This window comes from Podarcis cretensis (genome assembly GCF_951804945.1).
Source record: "Podarcis cretensis genome assembly, chromosome: 4".
Taxonomy (NCBI): domain Eukaryota; kingdom Metazoa; phylum Chordata; class Lepidosauria; order Squamata; family Lacertidae; genus Podarcis; species Podarcis cretensis.
The window spans coordinates 53,040,207-53,063,054 of NC_137173.1; the positions used below are offsets into that span (position 1 = coordinate 53,040,207).

At 41.2% G+C, this 22,848-nt stretch overlaps 2 protein-coding genes across 3 annotated transcripts in view; one reads left to right on the forward strand and one right to left on the reverse strand.

Annotated features, from left to right (window-relative positions):
• Window positions 1-49: 49 nt before the first annotated feature.
• On the forward strand, window positions 50-7,407 carry SOD1 (superoxide dismutase 1). Its single transcript, XM_079972106.1, has 5 exons — window positions 50-219; window positions 4,031-4,124; window positions 4,517-4,586; window positions 6,218-6,335; window positions 7,106-7,407. The coding sequence occupies exons 1-5, from the start codon at window positions 145-147 to the stop codon at window positions 7,214-7,216; spliced, it is 468 nt and encodes a 155-aa protein (XP_079828232.1). The 5' UTR covers window positions 50-144; the 3' UTR covers window positions 7,217-7,407.
• A 1,506-nt stretch (window positions 7,408-8,913) lies between these two features.
• SCAF4 (SR-related CTD associated factor 4) overlaps window positions 8,914-22,848 on the reverse strand; it is a 43,308-nt gene continuing 29,373 nt past the window's right edge. For both annotated transcript variants that reach the window (XM_079972017.1, XM_079972016.1), the window contains exons 17-20: window positions 22,687-22,840; window positions 22,135-22,230; window positions 21,860-22,048; window positions 8,914-10,801 (exon numbers count right to left, since the gene is read on the reverse strand). In XM_079972017.1, the coding sequence (XP_079828143.1) occupies window positions 9,981-10,801; window positions 21,860-22,048; window positions 22,135-22,230; window positions 22,687-22,840 (1,260 nt within the window). In that variant the 3' untranslated portion in view covers window positions 8,914-9,980. The remainder of the gene's footprint in view (window positions 10,802-21,859; window positions 22,049-22,134; window positions 22,231-22,686; window positions 22,841-22,848) is intronic.

Below are 22,848 nucleotides of genomic sequence, written 5' to 3' on the forward strand. Positions count from 1 at the left end.
TTGGGAGGGAGGAACTGTAACCGGAGGGTATAAGAAAGCGACGCGCGCGGGGGCTGCGGCTGAGGTCGCGCAAGCGCTCCGAGTGCTAGGTATCAGGTTCGTGCGCGCTGCGGCGGCGGAGGTGGTTCTGAGGCGAGCAGGAACATGGCGGTGCAGAAGGCTGTTTGCGTCATGGCTGGCGACTCCCCCGTCAAAGGCGTCATTTTCTTCGAGCAGAAGGCGAGTGCCGGGCTTGAGGGAGCGGCTCCCCGTCCTTCGGGGTGTCCGGCGCTGTGAGGCTGCTCGGCCGCCTGGTCCCGCTCCAGGCTGCGCGCTCCCGCCGGGCTTTCCCTCGCGAGGCGGCTGGGTTGGGAGGCGGGAGGAGGCTGCTGCGCCCACTCAGGTGTTAGCTGCGCGCTGAAGGTCGCTGGCCGCCCTCCCCTCCGGAGTCAGGGCCGCTCCTGTCCGCCTCTGGGGCTGCAGCCTTGGGCCGAGCGGTGGGAGCTAGAGCAAGCGCCGCGGCTCTGCGGCATCAGGCCAGGCCTCTCGTGCGGCCTCTGCCTAGCGTGACCTGGCTTCGAGAGAGGCCGGCGGGCAGGGGTCAGATTAGATAAGAGGTACCTGGGCGAGTTCCAATGAACTTTAGCCCATTTACAAAACAAAAAGCGTAAGAGCCAACTCGTGGGCTTTTTAGGGGATGGAAGTCGTGGGGAAGGCTTCTAGGGAAGGGGAACCGGTTCGTTCCAGTTCTGCATAAAATCAAAACCCGCAGGTATTTTGAGGTGCAATAACTCGCTTCCTCCGTCAGGACCAGTAGAATGAGTATCTCGGCTCTTTCAGGCTGCCACTTTCCCTTCCTCTTGGCGCCACCTTTGGGCAAACGTTGCCCACAGCTGCTCTGGGGCACCTGTTTCTTTCCCTTCTCTTTATTATATACATAGCCAAAGAAAGGGGAATGTGCTGCAAATTAGGTTCTGTCCTCCCTGCCCAAAAGAAAAGGGACAATATGCTGAATCATGGCTGCTGGAAAGCGTAACTTAAACCAACTTGCTCTTGAGGGAGAAAAAGGAAGAGTGAGAGTTGTGAACTCTAATCTCCTGGGCAAACAGGTTTTGCAGCCTCTGCCTGAATTTACTTAGAAGTATAAGGTTTTTGTTCATGTGATGTACACGCATAAGCTAGGGGGAAATGTAACGCGTCGTTGAAATAATGTGAATAGCAGGACAGAAGCATAGCTATGAAGTATTTAATAGTGAATGAGGATCTTTGTGCTAGATCTTTGAAAGTTTGTGTATATGTATTTTATGTGTTGTAGGTTTTAATAAATGTATAAATATCTTTTTTAAAGCTGCTATAGATAATAGTATGAATGCATTTAGAAAGATCTGTTACTCTAGTTACCTTTAACTATGAAGAAAGCATGTCTGGTTCAAAGAGGTTTAATATTAGGTTTAGTATTAGGTAAAGGTAAAGGTACCCCTGACAGTTAGGTCCAGTCGCGGATGACTCTGGGGTTGCGTGCTCATCTCGCTCTATAGGCCGAGGGAGCTGGCCTATATTACTATATTAGCAGGACTGTAAATGTAATATACAGAGCAATACATTATGGCAGGTGGGTAGCCAGTGTGGTGGCCCCGATCATCATTCCTGAACATTGGGCAGGCTGGGGAACAACAGGACAGTACCATGTCAACTATTGCTGCCTTATTGACACCATGACTATTTCTAGTTTCAAATATATTAAGTGAGAGAGCACATGGGAATTTGATAGAAGAGAATTATTTATATATTGTTGCATTTGGCAGTATATTTCAGAACTAGTATGGAATTCATTGACCCTTAACCTTTAGTGTCACGGTTTAGGCTCCAAAAGTTCTGATGGTGCTTGACTATTTGAGGGACTTTGCTGTATCTTTGGAAATACTTGCATGCTTTTAGACATTTCTATGGAGACTTCACTGACAACAGTGCAGTGCATTGCAAGCAGGAAGAAAATGATTTCGAACATTTGTGCTTTTTGATCATTTGATCCTCAAGATAGATTACAACATCTTACAAACTACAACACAGCCTTTATTCCAAATAATTATATCCCTGTAAAATCTCTTTAATTTTCATGTAATGTATACTGGTGTACTGATTTTGTTGGATTCCATATAATATTTTTTATGTAGCGGTGTGGAAGTCTAGAAACTATTTGTTACAGTTCAAGCTACATCTTGTCATCCTCAGCAGGTTTGCATCCTATGCAATTTCTAATTTAATGTAGCAGTATCCTGCTGTTGTGAACAAATCGTCTCTGAAGGGAGTGAATAACTACAGTCAACACTAATAGGCTGTGGGATAAATACTTGCCTAAGTGGAATGTAAGCACAGACTTGCATATCATTCATAGCTAAGTTTGTGAAATATTTTGCCCAAGGCTATTTAATGTGCATGTTTATCTGGTAAAACAGCTAACCAGAAAATTAAAACACACACCAATGTGCACCTTTGACATGTTGATTAGATTTCATTAAAGGTAAAGGTAAAGGTACCCCTGCCCGTACGGGCCAGTCTTGACAGACTCTGGGGTTGTGCGCCCATCTCACTCAAGAGGCCAGGGGCCAGCGCTGTCCGGAGACACTTCCGGGTCACGTGGCCAGCGTGACATCGCTGCTCTGGCGAGCCAGAGCCGCACACGGAAACGCCGTTTACCTTCCCGCTGGTAAGCGGTCCCTATTTATCTACTTGCACCCGGAGGTGCTTTCGAACTGCTAGGTTGGCAGGCGCTGGGACCGAGCAGCGGGAGCGCACCCCGCCGCAGGGATTCGAACCGCCGACCTTTCGATCGGCAAGTCCTAGGCGCTGAGGCTTTAACCCACAGCGCCACCTGCGTCCTAGATTTCATTATATTACTACTAACATAGGAGGCCCTGGTTGAAATGGGGCATATCACTTTCTGCCTACCCTAAATAATACTGCTGTTGGACTAAACAGCTATGCCAGAAGACTCTACAGATCAGCAGAGGGTTTTGTGGATCCACTGTTTCACCGTCAGCCAGCACCTGAAATACATGTGCAGCTTTTTCTGCCCCTTCCCTCTGGAAGAAAGAGCCTGGAACCTGAACGGTCATTGACTGCCAGGGAGCAAGAGACTCCATCGTATGCATGACCTCAGGTTCCTTCTTATAATTGTGAATTGCAGGGAATAAATATAATTATCAGCGGTAATGAAAAGACAGGTTTAACCATTTTATCAGGGAAATGCTTCATTTCTGAATGCATTTATTAAAATGAGATTGTGTGAATCCAGTAAGATAAAATGCTACTCAAAGCAGCATTGTAACAAATCTAGTTTAATCAGAAACAAAATGTTGATTTGTATCTTCAGTTTGAAGTTTATAAGGCATCCTAGAGATTAGTTTACGAAATGTACACTTACTAAGCAACTTGAATTGCTGTTGGTTATGAGCGTTGCTTTATGCGAAGCTTTAAGTGTCAGGCATTCCATCGAGGTCACTAAAAAGCATTTAACATATAGCAGGTGTAAACCTTGCATTCTTGGTTTTGCCATAAGCGCATGCATCATACCCTTGTCTGTCACTGGAGAGACACTTATCTGGACCAAGGTGTGCATAAGAAGTTTCCAAGCAAATACACCTCTTTGATACACCACCAAAATCCAGTTGTGGGACTGTAGGCACCAAGATAATAATAATAATAATAATGATGATGATGATAATAATGATAATAATTTATTATTTATACCCCACCCATCTGGCTGGGTTTCCCCAGCCACTCTGGGCGGCTTCCAACACAATATTAAAATACAGTAATGCATCAGACATTAAAAGCTTTCCTAAACAGGGCTGCCTTCAGATGAAGACAGTAAGATTTTCTAGGTTCATGCTGAGTACTATGCCAACATTCTACTGTAGGATCATACTTAAGCATGTATTGCTTGAAGAATCAGTTCTCTCCTCTGTACAATGTCATTTTCCTTGGAGATGTAAGGACTTTAAAATGGATGGTTTGTCTGAATCTTTCTATTCATACTAATCTGTTTCAGGGTAACGGACCTGTAACTGTTTCAGGAAGTATTAGTGGGTTAACTCCAGGAAAACATGGGTTCCACGTCCATGAATTTGGAGACAACACAAACGGTAACATTATTGCTTTTGCTCTTACAACCTACAAAATGTTTTCTAACAGCAGAAACATATATGGCCAATAGTGTCTTAAGAATGCAAATATTAGATTGCTAAGCAATAAATACACTTCCACTCTTGGGGAAGCAGTTTTGTATTTAGCTTGTGATGTGCATGATACTGGCCTAGGCATTAAACACAGGAACTCTTCAAATCTCTAAAGGGAGGGAGACAGGTTACTTTGACCATCTTCTCCCTCACACTTTTAATTTAAATTGTGTTAGATTATGTCCTGATAAAATATCTTGTTTATAAAAGAAAAAGAGTTTAAGGCTGAGTCCTGAGAGCTATAATATATGGATTTGCATAATGTGGGGAAAATACTGACTTCGGGTAACTTCTTATAGGATGTACCAGTGCAGGCCCTCACTTCAATCCTGAGGGGAAAATGCATGGTGGACCAGAAGATGAAGAAAGGTTTAGTATAAAACAGTTTCCTATTTGTGTATGATCTTGAAGTACCTTCTACCTTCTAGTATAATGGCTTGCTTCCCATCAAGTAACAGTGCATTCTTCCAACACAGTGAAGAACCAGGATAGGTTCCTGTGCTGCAGACAAATGTAAAACTGTAGATGGGACCTAAAATTCTGTGTATTTCACTTTTGGGGCATCCCTTTTTTCTATTTACTGTAATACATCTAGGATAACTATAGAAACAACTGGACTGGAAATTAGCAGTAAAAAAACTGTCCCTTATTTATTCAAGCAATAGTGTCTAAAAGGACTCCTAGCTGAGTATGTACTAGCGCTGGAGAAATTAAGGACTAATGCTCATTTTTCTTAAACTTTTCTTATTTGTTGATCTCTTCAGTGGCACAGTCTGCCAGTTGTGTCTGGGTATTACTGTTCTACCGCTGGTCCACACCTCTTTCGGTTTGTAGACACTGCAAGGCTTCCTGTCTCCCAGTGGTGTGCTTTTTCTGTCACCTCCTATTCATTCCTCAGATCCTACTTCATAGCTCGTCCTTCCTGATGCCTGTTTGGCTTTCATAATTGTGGGCACCCAGCTCACTTGGTTCCTCAGTTCATTCCTGAAGGATACTTCTGTCCATAGACCTTAAGAATATAAGTCAAACTTGCCTTGTTATGCAACTGCTCTGTTGGTCAATCATTTAGCGAACATTCAGTGATTTTTTGCTGCAACACAGTCAATTAGAGTGGTCTGATGGGGTGGAGGGCTTGAAGGCAACAGCTAATTTTTAGCTTCCTGAATTGGTAAAAAGGCGGTGAATAGATGTGTCGAGTACTGCTTCTTATTCAAAAGGGTTACTGATGTGTTCTCAAATTAAATAATTTAAAATAAAGCACAGAAAACATTAAGGCGAAGAACCCTGTCCCCTGTGTTGAATTTCTAAATTTAGGGTGCTACGGTCTGTGTCACACTAGTTCGAAGACAGAAAGATTTGTCCTGCATATATTTTATTCAGCATTGCATAAAATAAAAATGTTAATACAGGCACTACTAGAACAAGCAAAATACAGCCATACAATTAGAGGCATCAATAGTTGTGTACATTTGAATTACAATTTTCATTTTTTAAAATGGCCATTCTAAATTACATATAGGACCCCACCTGAACTCTTCAGAATTTCCTGGAATTTTGTACGCTTCTAAATCCCTCTCCTTGTGTTGCCATTACATCTGAAGCTATTGGAAGCACATGGGTCGAAAATTCCAGTATTTAGACCATGATAAAAACTCAGCAAAACAATGGCTTTAACAGGAAAAATTAAACTGTCCAGTATTAACAATCACTTTATATAATTTTTTACTAGTGATGGCTTATTGTCAGGTAGGAATGATGTGTTTTTAGGCATAACTGCATGTTACACTGGTGGAAGTTTTTACAATTAGGGTAGACAGCTTGAGCTGGCTATAATATCATCTTAACACTTGTCTATATATTTCAAGTACCAGTTATTGAAGCTGAAAAGCACCAGCTTCATATGTTTCAGCAGTTGTGTGTCACAGTAGCACCTCAGTCAACTGCATTTAGCAATCATTACAGGTCATATTCTGCTTATAAAATCAAATCAACTATTCCAGGCATGTTGGTGATCTTGGAAATGTGACTGCAGATGGTTCAGGTGTAGCAACAGTATCAATACAGGACCATGTTATTTCTCTCTCGGGGCCACATTGCATTATCGGGCGTACTATGGTGGTAAGTATTTCTTTGAGCAACTTCCCTACAAATTCTGGAAAAATACATCAATATAATTTTTTTACCTGTGGATGGTTTGCTTCAGTACTTTGACCTAGAGGTCTTGGCACAGAGTTGCTGCTTCTGATTCTCCTTAGACATGCTTGCTTACATAATGTAGGTGCGTTGGGCATCACCAGCACCAGAAATGGGCTAAAGTGTATTGGAAGCCTGGAATTCTTCTGAGCATTACTGCACATGATCAGAGTCTTGTTATAAATTCTGAGGTGAAGAAATATCCCAGGTATTTTAAGGAGCTCCTCACTTTGCTCCAAAGCTTCATTCTCAGCCTAGCTTGAGAAGCAGTTCGTTATAATATTGCATGTACTTGGGCAGAGCTGCAGGTGTTTCTGCTGTAAAATTATCGCTTAAAATATTTTGCTATACACTACTCAGTACAGGCTTTTGGTGAGGTGCTGGTTCTTTTCAACTGCAAGTGCAAATTTGGAAGCGTTCTGTCAACCTAATGGGGAAGCTAGCCAGATCTGGTTGACTATATGTAGTGTGTAGAGTACCCATAACAGAGTGGCAGCAAGCCTTGTGGGAATACACAGCCACTACCCCTAAACAACTTATTTCCTAACTTAGTTATTTCTATATTTGTAGATTACTAATTATTTGATGTATAGTATTTATCCTGCCTTGGACCATTTGCACCATGTGGTTGAAACTTACTTTCCCTCAAATTATTTATTAATGTAATAATCTCCACCTTATCTATCCCTTTTTAGGTTCATGAAAAAGTTGATGATCTGGGTAGAGGAGGAAATGAAGAGAGCAAGAAAACTGGAAATGCTGGTGCTCGTCTAGCTTGTGGTGTGATTGGACTGGCCAAGGCTTAAGATCTTTGACAGTGGCACTGTATACCAAAACCTACATGCAGAATGTAAATGTACCTATAGAACTAGCAATTATTTGGCTTTGTTTAGGATAAAAAGCAACTGTTTAATCTTACGGCTCTGTTAATTGGGGTTTAAACCAATAAGTTGTCTTATTTTGTATACCTTGTAATTAAAGTGGCAGTAGAACATTAGTTCAAGAATTTTTGCCTTGATGGACCAAAGCACCGCCAGTTCACTTTGATAGAGGTGGTAAAGCCCTCTGCTGATTTCATCATCTAATCACATCTGGACAACTGAAATTACCTGATAGTGGCATAAACAAGCTAGCTTGAGAGAACCCTAGTCCTGAATGCTTTGCTCTAAATATGGTAAAAACCTAGTGAGTTCTCACATCAGCGTTTCCAATGGGGAGGGGTGACTTCTCATCGATTCCAGTACATCAGATAAGTGGAGATAAACCCAATCATTAAATGAAAAATTGCTTCTGAAGTCTACTGTTACTGACTCCAATCAAACGTAATCTGTGACAAACTAATTGCTGCAAGTGAGATAGCCGAGTCTGCCTTTCTTGTGAGCTGTTGGAGAGGACATAAGAGAATGCCGTGGCTTATTTAAAAGATCTGCATCTTGGGATTGTGAGTTATAGCTACAGAGTAGACATTCCTACTTCCTGTAGAAGCCAGGTTCTAAATCTTTATATTCTTCCTTATTTAGGCAATATGGAGTAGCTTGGGTTTCATAGAAAACATATAGGGAGACTGATAGTGTATGGTCTTACAGGAGCAGTCTTGTCTCAGCAACAACCACTTTGAGCTATCTGAAATAGCTAAACTGTGCTTTGTTCAGCTGCATAGCTGCAGAGGGCTACTGTGCATATAAAAAACTTGTTTCCACCATGTCTAGCTATTGCTATACATATTTGCCATATTCTATTTGACATTTTAACAAAAGTTCTTAACCTTAGTAGAAATTCATACCAACATCACACAAAGTGAGAGCGGTAGATATTGCAGATGAACATGCTTAATAAATGGTAAATGCTATGTGCCGAACATGTCAATATTAATGTGACTGCCTGCTTTGGAGAAGGGTATTGGCTAAAACCCTTTAATGCAAGAGGCACACAGAAAGCACATTTTTTTCTATATAGCTCTCTTGAAGGTTTGGCAATTGTTTACATGCTTGAGCAGGTTAGACCCTTGCTCACCAAGACTGACAATCTTACCTGAAGCGCTCTAGGTTGCAGAGTTGCCTTGAAATAAGCTTGGGTATATTGTACTTATTTTCAAATAAACCTTGACAATAGCTTTGTCAAATTGTGTTAAAAACAAGGCAGGTGACATACTGGCTCTCAAAGTAACAGTGACAACTACTGTCAGTAAACATGGGGATTAAATTATATAATCTTACTTGGGCTTTACATTCTAACACAGTTTAAATTAGCTCTCCATAGAATTTGGAGGAAGATATTCTCTACCTGGCCTGCATAATTTAATTGTTAAAAGATCATGTTCAATCATAGCCGTAGGTTTTAAGAGGTAAATTACCGATGTCAAATTTCAAAAAGCAGTTGCAATTTCATGCCTGTTCCGTTTCCTACTTCATGAAATAGTTAACTATTTTTTAAAATTGAGTTTTGGTGCATTTCCTAAGTGGCTACTAGCATAGAAACAAAGGTCAACGCATGGAAATCGATGTCACAAGTATATGAAGTTTCTCTTTATTCTACCACTGCAAGATAACTTACCTACCTCACATTCCACTTCCCAAAAAATTAAGGGAAAAAACTCATCTGAATGGGAACAGTAACTGAACTGAGCATGTCAAACCATGGGGTGATGTAATTTTTCAATTTGCCAAGTACTGCCTGCATTTCAGAATGCAGCAGAGGGGCTAATAAGTCAATACTTCCTCCTCTAGCTTGTTACAAGCAATTTGACAGTAGTTATGTAGTAGACAAAACAGGAGAGAGAACATTCAAAAACAGATTGGAATATAGTGGTAATTTGGTGCCTTACCTCCCTCAAAAACACAATGAATTAAATTACAAAAAATGTGTGCTTTCCACAGGACGCAATGTTGAACTTTTTTTAGGGCAACATTTACCACAAAATCTCTTGGATGGTGAGGAAAAACAAAAACAAATAAAAGTGATTTCACTGCAAACACTAGGTTTCCTCTTGAAACATTTAAGAGCTATTTTTTCCATCTAGAATAGTCATGTTAATTAAAATTCAGAAATCTAAGAACATAACTACCACATATACTTCATTTTTGTGAACTGTTACACAAACATGTTTTAACAGCTTTAAACAAAGTCTAATTTAGACTCCAGTACAGCATTAACAGTTCAAACTTTAAGATGTTGAACAATCCTTTACCACTTCTGTGCAGTGTAGGAAGAATAGCACACATTAAAGTTTGTTATGAAAATAGAGTTTATTAAAAACACATCCCTATTTGTTTTTAGGAGCTTTTACCGTTACCTTCACTTAAATTAAAAAAAATAGCACTTCTAATTCTGACTTGTAAACTTTTTAAAGTCAAAACTTTTAAAAAGTTACAGCAAAAAAAGGGTAATGGTTTATTCATTTCTTTTGTGTTATTTTTGTAGCTATTTAAATAGAAGGGAAGCAATCAAATTGCTTACATATCCCATAAACTATGGAGGAGTTGTGAAATAGCAAAAGCAAATATACAGCATACTGTACAACTCTAAAGCTCTACACTCCAATGTCACTTTTTTTTTAACAAGTATTCCAGTCTAGCGAGGAGCCTCTGTGACTGAGCCAGTAGACTCTTCAGGTTGTTCAAGAGATGAGGTAGTCTCAGATGTTAACTCTTCAGCAGGTTTTGCACCTGTGGGTTCAGCCTCCCCCTTTTTAAGTTCTGGAACAGAGTCTGTATTTTCCACTTTGCTGCTCTGGGGTTCATGGTTTTTAACACCATCTACCCTGTCTGTCAACTCTGGTTTCTCCTTTCCTCGATTTTCGTCCTTTTCTCTGCGAGATTCCCTATCTCTAGAATCTCTCTCTCTCTGTCCACTGAAACGCCTATTTCGTTCCTCCAAGTCTCTGTGTCTATCACGTTCAGGGCTTCTTCTTCCCCATTCTCTCCTTTCACGATTACCGAGGCGTTCATGATCTCTGTCATCATTGCGGTTACCATAGCGGTCCCGTTCATTTTCTATCCGATTTCCAAAAGACCTCCTTCCAAACCTTTCCTGGTCTCTATTTGGAGTAAATGGCTGCCTGTCATTCCTGAACTGTCTTCCATCTCGGTCATCGGGTCCACCAGGCCCTCCTCCAGGCATTCCACCGGGCCTTGCAAAGTGGCCAGGTGGGGGGAAAGGGCCCTTCATCCCATGAGGCGGAGGCATCCCAAAACCTCCTGGGCCTGGAGGTGGGCCTCTGTGCATCATATGGGGAGGCATATGCCGAGGTGGCATCATTGGAAACCGTTGCAGATGAGGCGGTGGCATTCCTGGGGGTCGCTGGAGTGGTATCAAACCAGGCCGTGCACCCAAAAGGCCCGTGGAAGGTGTCTGTAGCCCAATCACAGGGCTGGGTGTAACTCCTTGAGTACCTGGCAAACCAAAAGAAATAAAGTTGTAAATGGATGCAATATATGTTCTATTTCTCTGCTGCTTCAGCAAGCTGCAACCTACAATCTCCTAAGCAATTCACACACTGCAGGACTTATTCCTGACTTTCTCAACCAACCTTTGCTCCAACACAACTGCCTTCCCCCATGTAGTACCAGCATTTTCACTCAACATTAAGCTCATTTAAGTCCCATTTATTTTAACACAATATATTTAAGCAGGTAACTCTCCCCTTGCATTTGGTAGGATTAAAGAGTGCTCCAGTTCAGATGAATCATACCCAAATATAGTTAAAAGAAATGCAACAGAAGGGAGGGCTTTTGTTATAAATGAAATCTTCATCACAAATAAATTAACTCCCCTGTTTGTGTACACAGTCCAAAGTAGCTTTCTGCAGCCTCCTCCCCCCAAAACTTTTTATACTGTAGTCCTACAAAGTCAGTTCTGCATGTCATCTATATGGCATAGCACACACATCTTGGATTTGTATAAAGCTCAAAGTCGGATAAAAAAAATTAGACACACGTACAAATACCAAACACATATACAAAGATGAGAATTAGTGTATTCAGCTCAAAGGTTGCCAATATGGTGGGCATAAACACCAGTGTGCTCACCATTACTGCCTATGGCACCTGCGAAAAGGCTCAGTAAAAATACAAAACAATAATAATCCATAATGCATGACAGGCTGTTCTGCTTTTCCTGCTTAGCTCCTGTTTGCACTGGCTTAGCCCCCTCATAATGTTCATATTTCATTGGACTAGGTATGTACCCTCCTATTAGTTCTGAACAGAGGTGCAAGAGAGCACAACAGTAGCTGACATCGGTTCCTGTTTGCTGGCATAAGCCAGGTGGAATACAAAAAAATTCTGTACAGTGCTACCTCGGGTTAAGTACTTAATTCATTTCGGAGGTCCATTCTTAACCTGAAACTGTTCTTAACCTGAAGCACCACTTTAGCTAATGGGGCCTCCTGCTGCCGCCGCGCCACCGGAGCCCGATTTCTGTTCTTATCCTGAAGCAAAGTTCTTAACCCAAGGTACTATTTCTGGGTTAGCAGAGTCTGTAACCTGAAGCATATGCAACCCAAGGTACCACTGTATTTGCAAAGCATGAAACAGAAGGTGCGTGCTGAATCTATTCCACAGGACTGGGCCGATGACAGTAAAGGCTCACTTTTGTGTTGATGTCAAATGAGCTTGGCCAACCTGGGAGACAACCAATGGCAGAGGATCTGAGTGACTGCACTGGGTTATATGGCAACCCACAAGATGCCCTAGACATAAATGCAAGGACCTTAAACCTGGCTCGGTAGTAGACGGGCAGCCAATGCAATGGGCAGAGAACAGGCAAATAAATTTGTATTTCTTCTAGCAATTCCAAGAGAGAGAGATAACACATGAAAGTATGAGTCCCCACTCCCTCCCCAGAATAGCAACTAGCAGTTATTTTATCCTCTTTTAACATAACAAAATCAGAGTTGTACTAAAGGAAACAAACTTTGATCAGACCCAAAATGGTCTCTCTCCAAAATGGCCTAACATTTCATCTGACATGTATGCTCAAAAGCATAGTAGTCTTTTAGTCCTGCAAATTTTAAACCTTTTTCCAGCAGGTGCCACTACCAAGAAGGCCCTCTGCCTGGTTCCCTGTTAACTTGGCTTCTCGAAGTGAGGGAACCGCCAGAAGGCCCTCGGCGCTGGACCTCAGTGTCGATGACCGCAGAACGATGGGGTGGAGACGCTCCTTCAGATATACTGGACCGAGGCCATTTCGGGCTTTAAATGTCAGCACCAACACTTTGAATTGTGCTCGGAAACGTACTGGGAGCCAATGTAGGTCTTTCAAGACAGGTGTTATGTGGTCTCGGCGGCCGCTCCCAGTCACCAGTCTAGCTGCCGCATTCTGGATTAGCTGTAGTTTCTGAGTCACCTTCAAAGGTAGCCCCACATAGAGTGCATTGCAGTAGTCCAAGTGAGAGATAACCAGAGCATGCACCACTCTGGCGAGGCAGTCCATGGGCAGGTAGGGTCTCAGCCTGCGTACCAAATGGAGCTGGTAAACAGCTGCCCTGGACACAGAATTGACCTGCGCCTCCATGGACAGCTGCGAGTCCAAAATGACTCGCAGGCTGCGCACCTGGTCCTTCAGGGACACAGTTACCCCATTCAGGACCAGGGAGTCCTCCACACCCGCCTGCCTCCTGTCCCCCAAAAACAGTACTTCTGTCCTGTCAGGATTCAACCTCCATCTGTTAGCTGCCATCCATCCTCCAACCACCTCCAGACACTCACACATAGCAACTTTTTGACAATCTATTCATATTACCAAGAGTCTTCTAGGTGGGCTGATAGTAAGCTTCTAAAGAATTAAAGCTTCTAAAGAATTGGCAACTGTTCAGCTTCCTGTCACCTTTAAGTAGGAACAAGCTTGATAAGTATTTTTCAGAAGAACCATGGGGATCTCATAACTTCTCAGTGTCATCATTCTCTTTAACTGTATAGTCAAGTGGTCAAATGCCTAGGGAAATGGTAAATGACCCCTGGATGGTTAAGTCCAGTCAAAGGCGACTATGGGGTGTGGCACTCATCTTGCTTCAGGCTGAGGGAGCCAGTGTTTGTCCTGATACATCTTTCCGAGTCATGAGGCCAGCATGACTAAACCAATTCTGGCACAACGGGACACTGTAATGGAAACCAGAGCACATGGAAACGCTATTTACCTTCCTGCCACAGCAGTACCTATTTATCTACTTGCACTAGTGTGCTTCCAAACTGCTAGGTTGGCAGAAGCTGGGAGCAATGGGAGTTCACCCTGTCTCACGGATTCAAACTGCCAACCTTCCAATTGGCAAGCCCAAGAGGCTCAGAGGTTTAGGCCACAGTGCCACCTGCGTCCCTTTGGTCAAATGCCTATCGGTATGGAAACCAAAGGCAGCCACTAAAAATAAGGAAGTAGCTTGTATATATATTCTACCTAGGTTTAAATAGTTTTTAAGATTCTAAACATTTTTTAAAAACGTGCCTGCAAGAACTTGTGAGTTTCTAAGTTTTATGGAATGTTAATGACCATTAAGCCTGCAGAAATAATACTAAAAACTAGGCCACCCAGTTTTAGGGATGGTATTTCCAGTTTCACATGGAACAACCACAACAGTAACTTTTCTTGCTTGCTATGGTTAGTTTTGGGAGGCGGGGGTAGGAAGCCAAGCTACTGCTCAATCACCTATGGTAAAAATCTGAAATTTTCCACCCCAGAGAAGGGGAGAGGGTTTAAATCAGGTGAGGCTAGTGTGTGGAGCTCCAGATATTGCTAGATTCCAGCTTCCATTATCCCCAATGGCCATGCTAAGCTGAGGCTGGTGAGAACTGGAATCTAACAACAGATGAGCCAACATCAGGTAAACTATGCAAGTCATCATTTAATTCTGTGGTTCAGAGTAACTAAGACAGAGGAAACCAGAGAGAAGATTAAGCAGGCTCCTCAAGTCTCCAAGAGCCTGTAAATGGTATTCTAAAGGGACGGAATAGGGTTGGGGATTCATGCTACTTACTTTTGGTGTGTGGATGTGTTACATTTCTCCTTGCACTATCCAGGGATATTTTATGCAAAAGAAAAAGGGGGATTGACAGTCTCAAACGGAAACCCTCTAGGACCATACAGAACTGCTGGGAAAGGCTAGGGTGTGCATCATTTCACCATCCCCTCACACAAGAACCCACACAGTCTGAACAGGACTGCAAGGTGCCTATTCCAGGCTGGCTGAAGCAAAGAACACGCCTTTGAAGGGATGGCAATACGCTACAGAATTATCTTATAAGTTCCTCTTGCACTTGTCATAATAAGATTTGTTCCATGAAGTGGAAGCTTCTTATTTTCCCATGTAGCAACAGAGTTCACTAGTAAATTTCCCTTAGGAGTCATTTTCAGGTTATGATAGGCAAAGTGACAGCTAAATGGCATTCACAACATAAAGAGTTCAGCATGTTTTCATGCTCTATCCTAAAGAACAATAAAACTGAAAATACCTTAGGCTTAATGAAACTAAGAGATGAAATATGCACCAACTGTTGTAATACCACAAAATATCTGAAATGCAACAATGTAGTGAATCCAAACAGTTCTTGAAATATCAAGAGCAATGCAGAAAAGATTACGAACTAGGCCATAATTTATCCTAGCACAAACCTAGTTCTCAGATTTCTGTCCTTGGATTAAAAGTTCACTGATTTGAAAGCCATGCCAAGGAATTAAAGTTCATATGCTTGCTAAATAGTAAAGGTAAGCGATCCCAACCCACTCCTAGTTAATATTTCACAGAGATGATATTTTGTAATTATTTGCTTGAACTGATTATATCTGGCACAAGCTACCTTAGCTTTTTCTCCAACAGAATTTTAGCTTGGTTTCAACTTGGCTGACTTGGCAAGGAAGTTACAACTTGAAAGCTTGCACACCATTCTTACCCAATTTAACATTCTTGTGCACTGGCCATTACAGCAGAAACCATGCTTTATACAGCGCTAATACACTCATTTGGACCAAGTTATTGTTTACTGATGGATGACTATTAAATATGCTTTAGACACATTAAAGATATAGTGGTGATGACAATTTGCTTTGACTTGGAGAAATACTACATTCACACCTGTTCTCTATTCCAGAGTTTCCTGTTAATTATAAGACTTGTGGCCAGTTCTCATAATCATTGTTTTGAGAATTCATGGTGCATTTCTTTCACATTGGGGTAAGTGTACAGCACATACGCATTTTACACAAGCAGGTTTTCTTGCAGTATCCAAGACAATAGTATTTCCCAGCTAAACTTTCCAAGAACTTTGTAATCCTGCTGTGATTTGGTTGGTCAAGTACTTTGAACATTTTCCTGTAGCAGACTGAATCCCCTGTCGCATTGCTACAAGTTTTTTGGGGTTGACAATGAGTTTTTGTGCATTTTCAAGTCAGGGTCTCCTACTGCTAAACTTACGAATGTGTTTATATAAAATTTCCAACTCATATTTCTTTAAGAATTCTGTGCTACACAGCAATACACAGAAACCTAGACACATGAACTTATTTCAGTGTTCACCTATCTCATGAGATGGGAGTGAAAAACAGCAGCAAGATTATCCCCATGGTACTCATGTGCCACACAGAGGATGATATGCTAACTAAACATTGTACTGAACGTGGAACACAGGGCTGTGATAATTGCAGAACACATAAAATGTGGTTGGGGAACCCTTGGCAAATAAGTCATGGAAGAATAAGGCGAAGAACCAGTTCTCTAAACAACTATTGGGGTATGAAAAGTGGGGATGTATATAAAATACAGCAAGGCAGAGGTGAGCAGACACCAGGTTTGCAGGATTGACTTTGTTTTGTACTAGGACCTCAAGTTCCACCAGCTGGAACCTGGTGCAAAAGACACACAATTAAATAATTTGGAGCCCAAGAATTTGTTTTGAGTATCAGAACTGAACAGAACTCGTAGTCCTTCCACACAAACATCCACTCATTACCTCAAGCTATCCTCATTTCAGCAATATACTATGGGGTGAGGAGAGCCATTTTGCAGTGACTGTTATGAGAGACAGAAATCTTAGCCAATCTACTGCAGTTCACACAGAGCTCTACCTGTGGATCCCAACCTATATCTTCCCAATCCTGGGCTAAGGTACTCAGATAATAACAGGATCAACATAGTCTTCTGAAATCTACCTCCCTGTTACTCATTTAATAAACTTCTAGTTTATTTAATTTAATTACTTTTAGTGCTTGCTTAGAACAAAAACTTTTTCATTTCATTGTAAGTCATTAAGTAACAAGCAGAACATAAATGAAACACATTTCACAAGTAACAGAAAAGATGACAAGCTAAAAAGAAAATTTGTGGAAATTCATAATTAGAATGCAACCAGAAGAACTGTGTCATTTGATATGGAATCTTCAGCTAGTAGACTGATAGCTTCACAATTATGGGATGTCTTTGACAAGCTGAACAAAATAATTCTTGAGTATCACTGAGTAACTGAAATAATTCCCCCCCTCCCAGAGTGCCTCATCGTTTATCTTAAGTCTCTGAATGTTTTTTTAAAAAGAAACACATGACCAACAAATTAATTAACGTAGGCTGTTCAAATGAGAAAACATTAATAAAAACTCAGATATTAACCCAGAAACAATTTGCAAAAATCTAATAGTGTAATAATGTAATGTTATCAGTCACCTTGAGTTGGAAATTGTACTGTAACTGAATTCCTATCACTTTGAACAATCACAGAACTTTGAATGTCTGAAAAGCAACAGGAATCTTAGACCTAGACTTTATGCTTCCCCTTTCGGATCATGAACAAAATAAATTATACAAAATTATGTATATGGTTTAGCTGCATAATTCATGCAGGTTACAGAGTTCATATTTTCTTAGTGCAGAATTTCAGTTACTTCCTGTCAACATTTACAGAAGCAATGTGGTGTTGTGAACCAATGTTTATGTGTATTTCAATTCAAAGTTACATCACACACTTGTTTAATCATTTAAACTCATAAAACTGTGGATTATTTGCGATTCAACTTTTTTAAGCTATCAAATCCGCATTCCCATGTGGAAACATTACTTGGGGGATCAGTCACCCCAACCTTTCTGGAACTGTATCTGTAAAAATGGCAGCAATCTAGGACCCTTTTTCCTGACACATCTGGAAAGCATTATATTCCGTATGTCACATTTCTACATGGTAGAGCTGGCATGTCACTTGAAAATGCTTGGGATGTTGCCAGAAATGTGTCTACATAAGATACTCAAAGCAAAAGCGACTCTGTGTAGTCTCCTCAGAAGAATCTTCCTGTTTTCCATTCATGTGCGATGCATTCTTCCATGTTGTTCCCTGTGCAGAAGATTCTCTCCCACCAGTAGTTTAGGCAGCTTTCATATTAAGTTATGTTTCTCAGAATTTTCTTAAGCTATGATTTCATAGCCTTTAAAACATGAACTTATATGCTATTTGAAATCCCAGCAACTTTAAAAATCTGCGAAAGCTTTTCATTAAAATTACTGCATAGAAACTAGTTTAGCTTTCACAGGCCTTGAATGAAAGACCTAGCAGAAGCCGCTTCCACACACCTTTAGGTTGTTGGTGGCACCCAGAAATAACTACACAATATACATAGGGTCTTGGAATCCAGTTGCTCTTAAAGAGGATTCAGGTATTATAAATGCGAGGATACTGCTGCTAGAAAATCATTTTTGAACTGAGCTGTCTCCAGACCACAGGCTCATTTTGAAGAGTAGATATGTGGATCCAGCAGACTGCATACAAGTTCCTATGCCAGTAAAAGTGGCAGGCTTCCAGGCGTACTTTGCTAGCACAGGGACCACATAATATGCCTCAACCACATCAGTACTTTTCAACACTGGCGCAGCATGCGGCTCCAACCATATAGCAGCAGCTGTTCAGCCATGCCTCACATTGTAAAATCTGGATCAAGTCTGAGTTAACTTATTCAATATATATATACAACTTCATTAAATGGCAGCTGTTTGTCAACAGTGAATATTGCAAACGACCATGAAGGAATGGGATTTGCTTTCTGAAACATCAAGACATTCTACACCTCATCAGACTGAGAGCAGAAATTAAGACCGACATCTTTGGAAATGTACACTATCCTCTGATGCTCTGCTTTACCCAAACTGTATGTGGAAGGCTCAGGCCAACCCTGTTTAAATACATCTGTTTCATTTAATATGACCACCAGATAGGATACCTGGAAGAACTCATGCAAGCATTTGTGCACAGAAGTCAAGACTCATATTGACAGATGAAAACAAGTAATTAAGAAGGTAAAATCTTGAGTGGATTCTCTGCATTTTTATTTTTCACTTAAGCAAATTCCATCTCCCTTTCAGGAGACTGCCAGCTGGTGGTGCCTTTGCAATTCATATACTCTTGCACTTCATCCAACTCCTGAGCACAACTTGATATGACACGGAGATTGTGCCCTGAGCCATTCATGTTAAGTAATCAACAGATTTGTTTTTTTAAATTTCTACTTCAAAGACCACTGATATAACGGATCAAGTGAATACAAGGTGTCATGAGCATGAGCTCACTCTGAAGTATTAATCACCGCTTTTTGCAAAAGACTTCTGAGAGGCCCAAATAATGTACTTCTTGTTGGTATCATTACTGCAGTATGTCATATGACCTCCATTATGTTCAATGTGTGTAAGATGCCAAAGCATTAGATAGGTGTCAGTTTTGAAGAGCGGTACCTCCAGTATATTGATGACACCCAATTTTCTCCCTTCCTTCCTTCAAAGCCTGCCATGTAATTTCAGAATTTATTTAATGCTTGCAGGAAGTAAGCAAAAAAGCTGATAGAGTCTGGAGAAGAATGAATTGCGGATAGTTGGTAGTCTTGATGACATCTATTGCTGATAGCCTTCCTGCAGTTCTTTAGGCTCAAGATGTTTAGGTATTCTGAATTTATTGTTATGTGTCTGATTCCATGCAGAGGTCAGGGACATTTATCTTACCAATTTCCACCTGTAATGCCTCAGAACTGTGATCTGTCAAGCAGGTCCTCATACCATTCCCCATAAAACTGAACACTACTTTAAATAAACTTAGATATGTTGATCTAGCTTGTGTAGAATGCAGTCTACTCAACAAGAGAAATAAAAATTTGTTAAAACACTTGAGGTACCATATCTCAGCTGGATAGCTATATAGCTTTCCAGGAATAACTGCACAGATGTTTTTTACATCAGTCCCTTAACTGCTTTGCTCCAGTACAGCTTAAAAGGAAACATTTCAATTCCCTCCAGATTTTCATGTAGCACAACAGTACCAGGGATTATAGAATTAGTCTTCCTAGAATATTTCCCAAGACCAGGCATTGTGACATTTGGGTAATCATTTTTTACATTTACAAAAAATATTTATTTTATCTCCCCCCCCCCCGCACTCTCTTTCACACACAGAATCACTGATGACAACAATTATGCTTGTACAATTATATGGGATTTCCAACCATCTTGGCTTTGAGTCCTGGAAGACCTGCTCCCTGCCTTGAGGGCTTTTCCCACCTGGCCTGGGAGGGCAGAGCCTTGACTGACTCCAGCTACAAAAGCTGAGGCTGCTGAAGAGAATCTCAGGCAGTGGTACTGTTTAAGGCGTTTTATTGGAGGCAGGGTTGATACTGTTGTTGCTCTTTATTCTTTGTATCTCTATTTTGGATCTTGATTTACATGGAAATTATTCAATTTGTTTGTGTACCTTTTGATGTTTTGTTTATTGCTTATGACTACTTTTGTTATGTTTGTAGTTATGTAATTTTGTATATGTTACAAGCCATCTTCAGCATCCTTTTGACTTTGAAAAGGCGGCATACAAATAAAATTATTGATTGATTAACCTTATGTATAGGCATATTAAGGCAATATTGTGCTTGAAATGCTCTATATACAACCGAAGCTGTGAAAAATATTCACAATGGGTTGCCAACAGCTAGCATATTCCAAAGTGGAGATAAGGTTTCAAACCAAGGAAGTGCAATTTTAGCAATGCTTTCCCCCAAAAAAATTGTGGAAGCAGTAATTCAGGTGATTTGGCAACTGATCGTGATACATTTGAGAGTTGTATGATAAATGAATTCTTCTGGGCCAAAAAGAACCCCACTCTCAATGCATTATCCCCTTTCCTGGAAATGTGTAAGAGTATGGCATGCAAGTCTGCACTGGTGAGAAATTCAGGTGACAAAATGGTAGACAATTCTTACATAAGGAAACAGACGAGGAGTAGAAGGAAAGAAATGGTAGCAATGCCATTAGATGGTTACATCTTTCTTGTATGCTCAGGTTCAGACTATATTAGGATATGTACAGATGTACCTAATTGTAGTTGTGAGCACATTCACTGCATTTGGGCAAATGTACAAGCTACTGCTTGGAACTGAGCTCAGGCGAAACCTGTTCTGGGTTTCAGGAGATGTTTTGCACACCACTGATTGCCTGGCTCTTTGTGTCAACCATAAAGCTACTTGCCCAGTTTAAAAAGTGTTTAAAATGGTGTGTCTTTTATTCAAAATGTCATGTAGCTGAGCAGATAAACATGCTAAGTAACTGAAAACAAAAATCAAACTTATGCATACAAACTTACACATACCAATATATCCTGAAACATGGAGGAGAGAGGACCTAAGTGAGAGGGAGGGACCCTGCTTCCAGTCTGAGGGCTGAATTGCTTCTAGGGGAACATTCTGGAAGCTGCATGTGAGTGGTTGGGGTCAGAGGCAAAAGTGGGTGAAATAACAGATGTGACTCTTATCTTGATATAGTAAACCTCATCCCAGCTCTACAGAAGTGAGAGGTTTCTGTTTGCATGTACACATACTTTTCTACCCAAAGAGTCCTTGCCATAGTTTAAGGACAGATTCCAGTAAGCCAAAAACACTGAAGGAGGGCATAAAGAATGGCCAGATAGGGGTGTGGCCTGAAGAGAGAGAGAGTAGCCTGAATGGGGGTGTAGCCTATGGAGAGGCCTGAGATATGCATTTAGCCCCCAGTCCTGATGTTATCCCAGAAGCTAAGGGGACAGCAGAATGCGGGAATGAATATTTTAAGGAATAAAGGCAGGGAGAAAACAGTTCATCTTCAGGGTCATCTACACACCTACACTGACTCTTGTTTCAGATATTTCTATACACAGCCATGGGTGACCAGGAAAAAAACATCTCTGGCGAAAGTAAACCCAGAACCCTGAATCTACTTACATATTTCCTGAGTCTTCTGGATTTGTTTTATTAAAACGTACCTAACATAATCATTTCTCAATACCGAATCACTGCTTCAATCTTTCATTATTTACAGTGGGTACTTGCACCGTTAAATGCTTTACTCCCCACCAAATTACACAGGAAAACACTTTGCTTTCTAAAATTTTGAATCCTAACTATTGACAAAGTAGAATAAGTACTTTTGAAAGAAAGCAAAAGCACATATATATCCAGCAACTGAAAAGTGAACTTACCAAGGAGTGGAACTGGTTGGGTGACAGAAGCTGAGATACTTGTAGAAGTTACAGGTGGCAGAGCATTTGGATATCCTTTGGAGCCATCTGCATTTTCAGCATTTCCTCTAGCTGCAGAAACTACTGTTGGAATGGGGTTTCCCACAGAAGAGTCTTTTGTAGTGTCTTCATTTATATTGGCCACAGTAGCTAGAACAGTGATATTAACAGAGATATTTTAAATGGCATACACTTGCATTACCATCAACTTTAATAACATAACAAATTAGACTTACAGTTTGGGATGTTTACTCCTGGAGAAGGAGGAACAGAGACCGGAGGAACTGAAACTGGGGGGTTAATAGGTGGCGGTGGTCCAGGAGGAAGGAAACCTACGAAGATAGAAATAACAAAGCATCACTACCACAGAAATCCTTTATGTTGTTGTTGTTTAGTCATTTAGTCGTGTCTGACTCTTCGTGACCCCATGGACCAGAGAATGCCAGGCACTCTTCCACTGCCTCCCGCAGTTTGGTCAAACTCATGCTAGTAGCTTCGAGAACACTGTCCAACCATCTTGTCCTCTGTCATCTCCTTCTCCTTGTGCCCTCCACCTTTCCCAACATCAGGGTCTTTTCCAGGGAGTTTTCTCTTCTCCTTAAAAGGAAAGGAGCACCCTTCCACAACTTGATGCCCTACATATGTTTTGAACTACATCTCCCATCCACCCCAAGCAGCATGGCATTGGTCACAGATAATGGGAGATGGAGTCCAAAATATCTGGATGTCACTAGGCTGTAGTAGATTCACAATTCATATGTATGAAAATTATGAGAATGTTTAATTACCTGGAGGCAAATGCATTGGGTTGAAGCCAGGCCTCAAAAAAGGTGGAGGTGGAACTCCGGGACCAAATCCTGGAGGTGGCATTCCCATGGGAGGGGTAAATGTAGGTGGTTGAAGTGTACCAACCATTGGAGGTCCTGGCTGGTGTGGTGGAACCTACAGTA

What these genes read in the sequence shown, in the direction of transcription:
- SOD1 (XM_079972106.1), top strand. Translation starts at nt 145, where the DNA reads ATGGCGGTGCAGAAGGCTGTTTGCGTCATGGCTGGCGACTCCCCCGTC. An exon ending in ATTTGGAGACAACACAAACG is followed by an intron (nt 4,125 to 4,516) that starts GTAACATTATTG and finishes AACTTCTTATAG; the next exon opens with GATGTACCAGTGCAGGCCCT. An exon ending in GGACCAGAAGATGAAGAAAG is followed by an intron (nt 4,587 to 6,217) that starts GTTTAGTATAAA and finishes CAACTATTCCAG; the next exon opens with GCATGTTGGTGATCTTGGAA.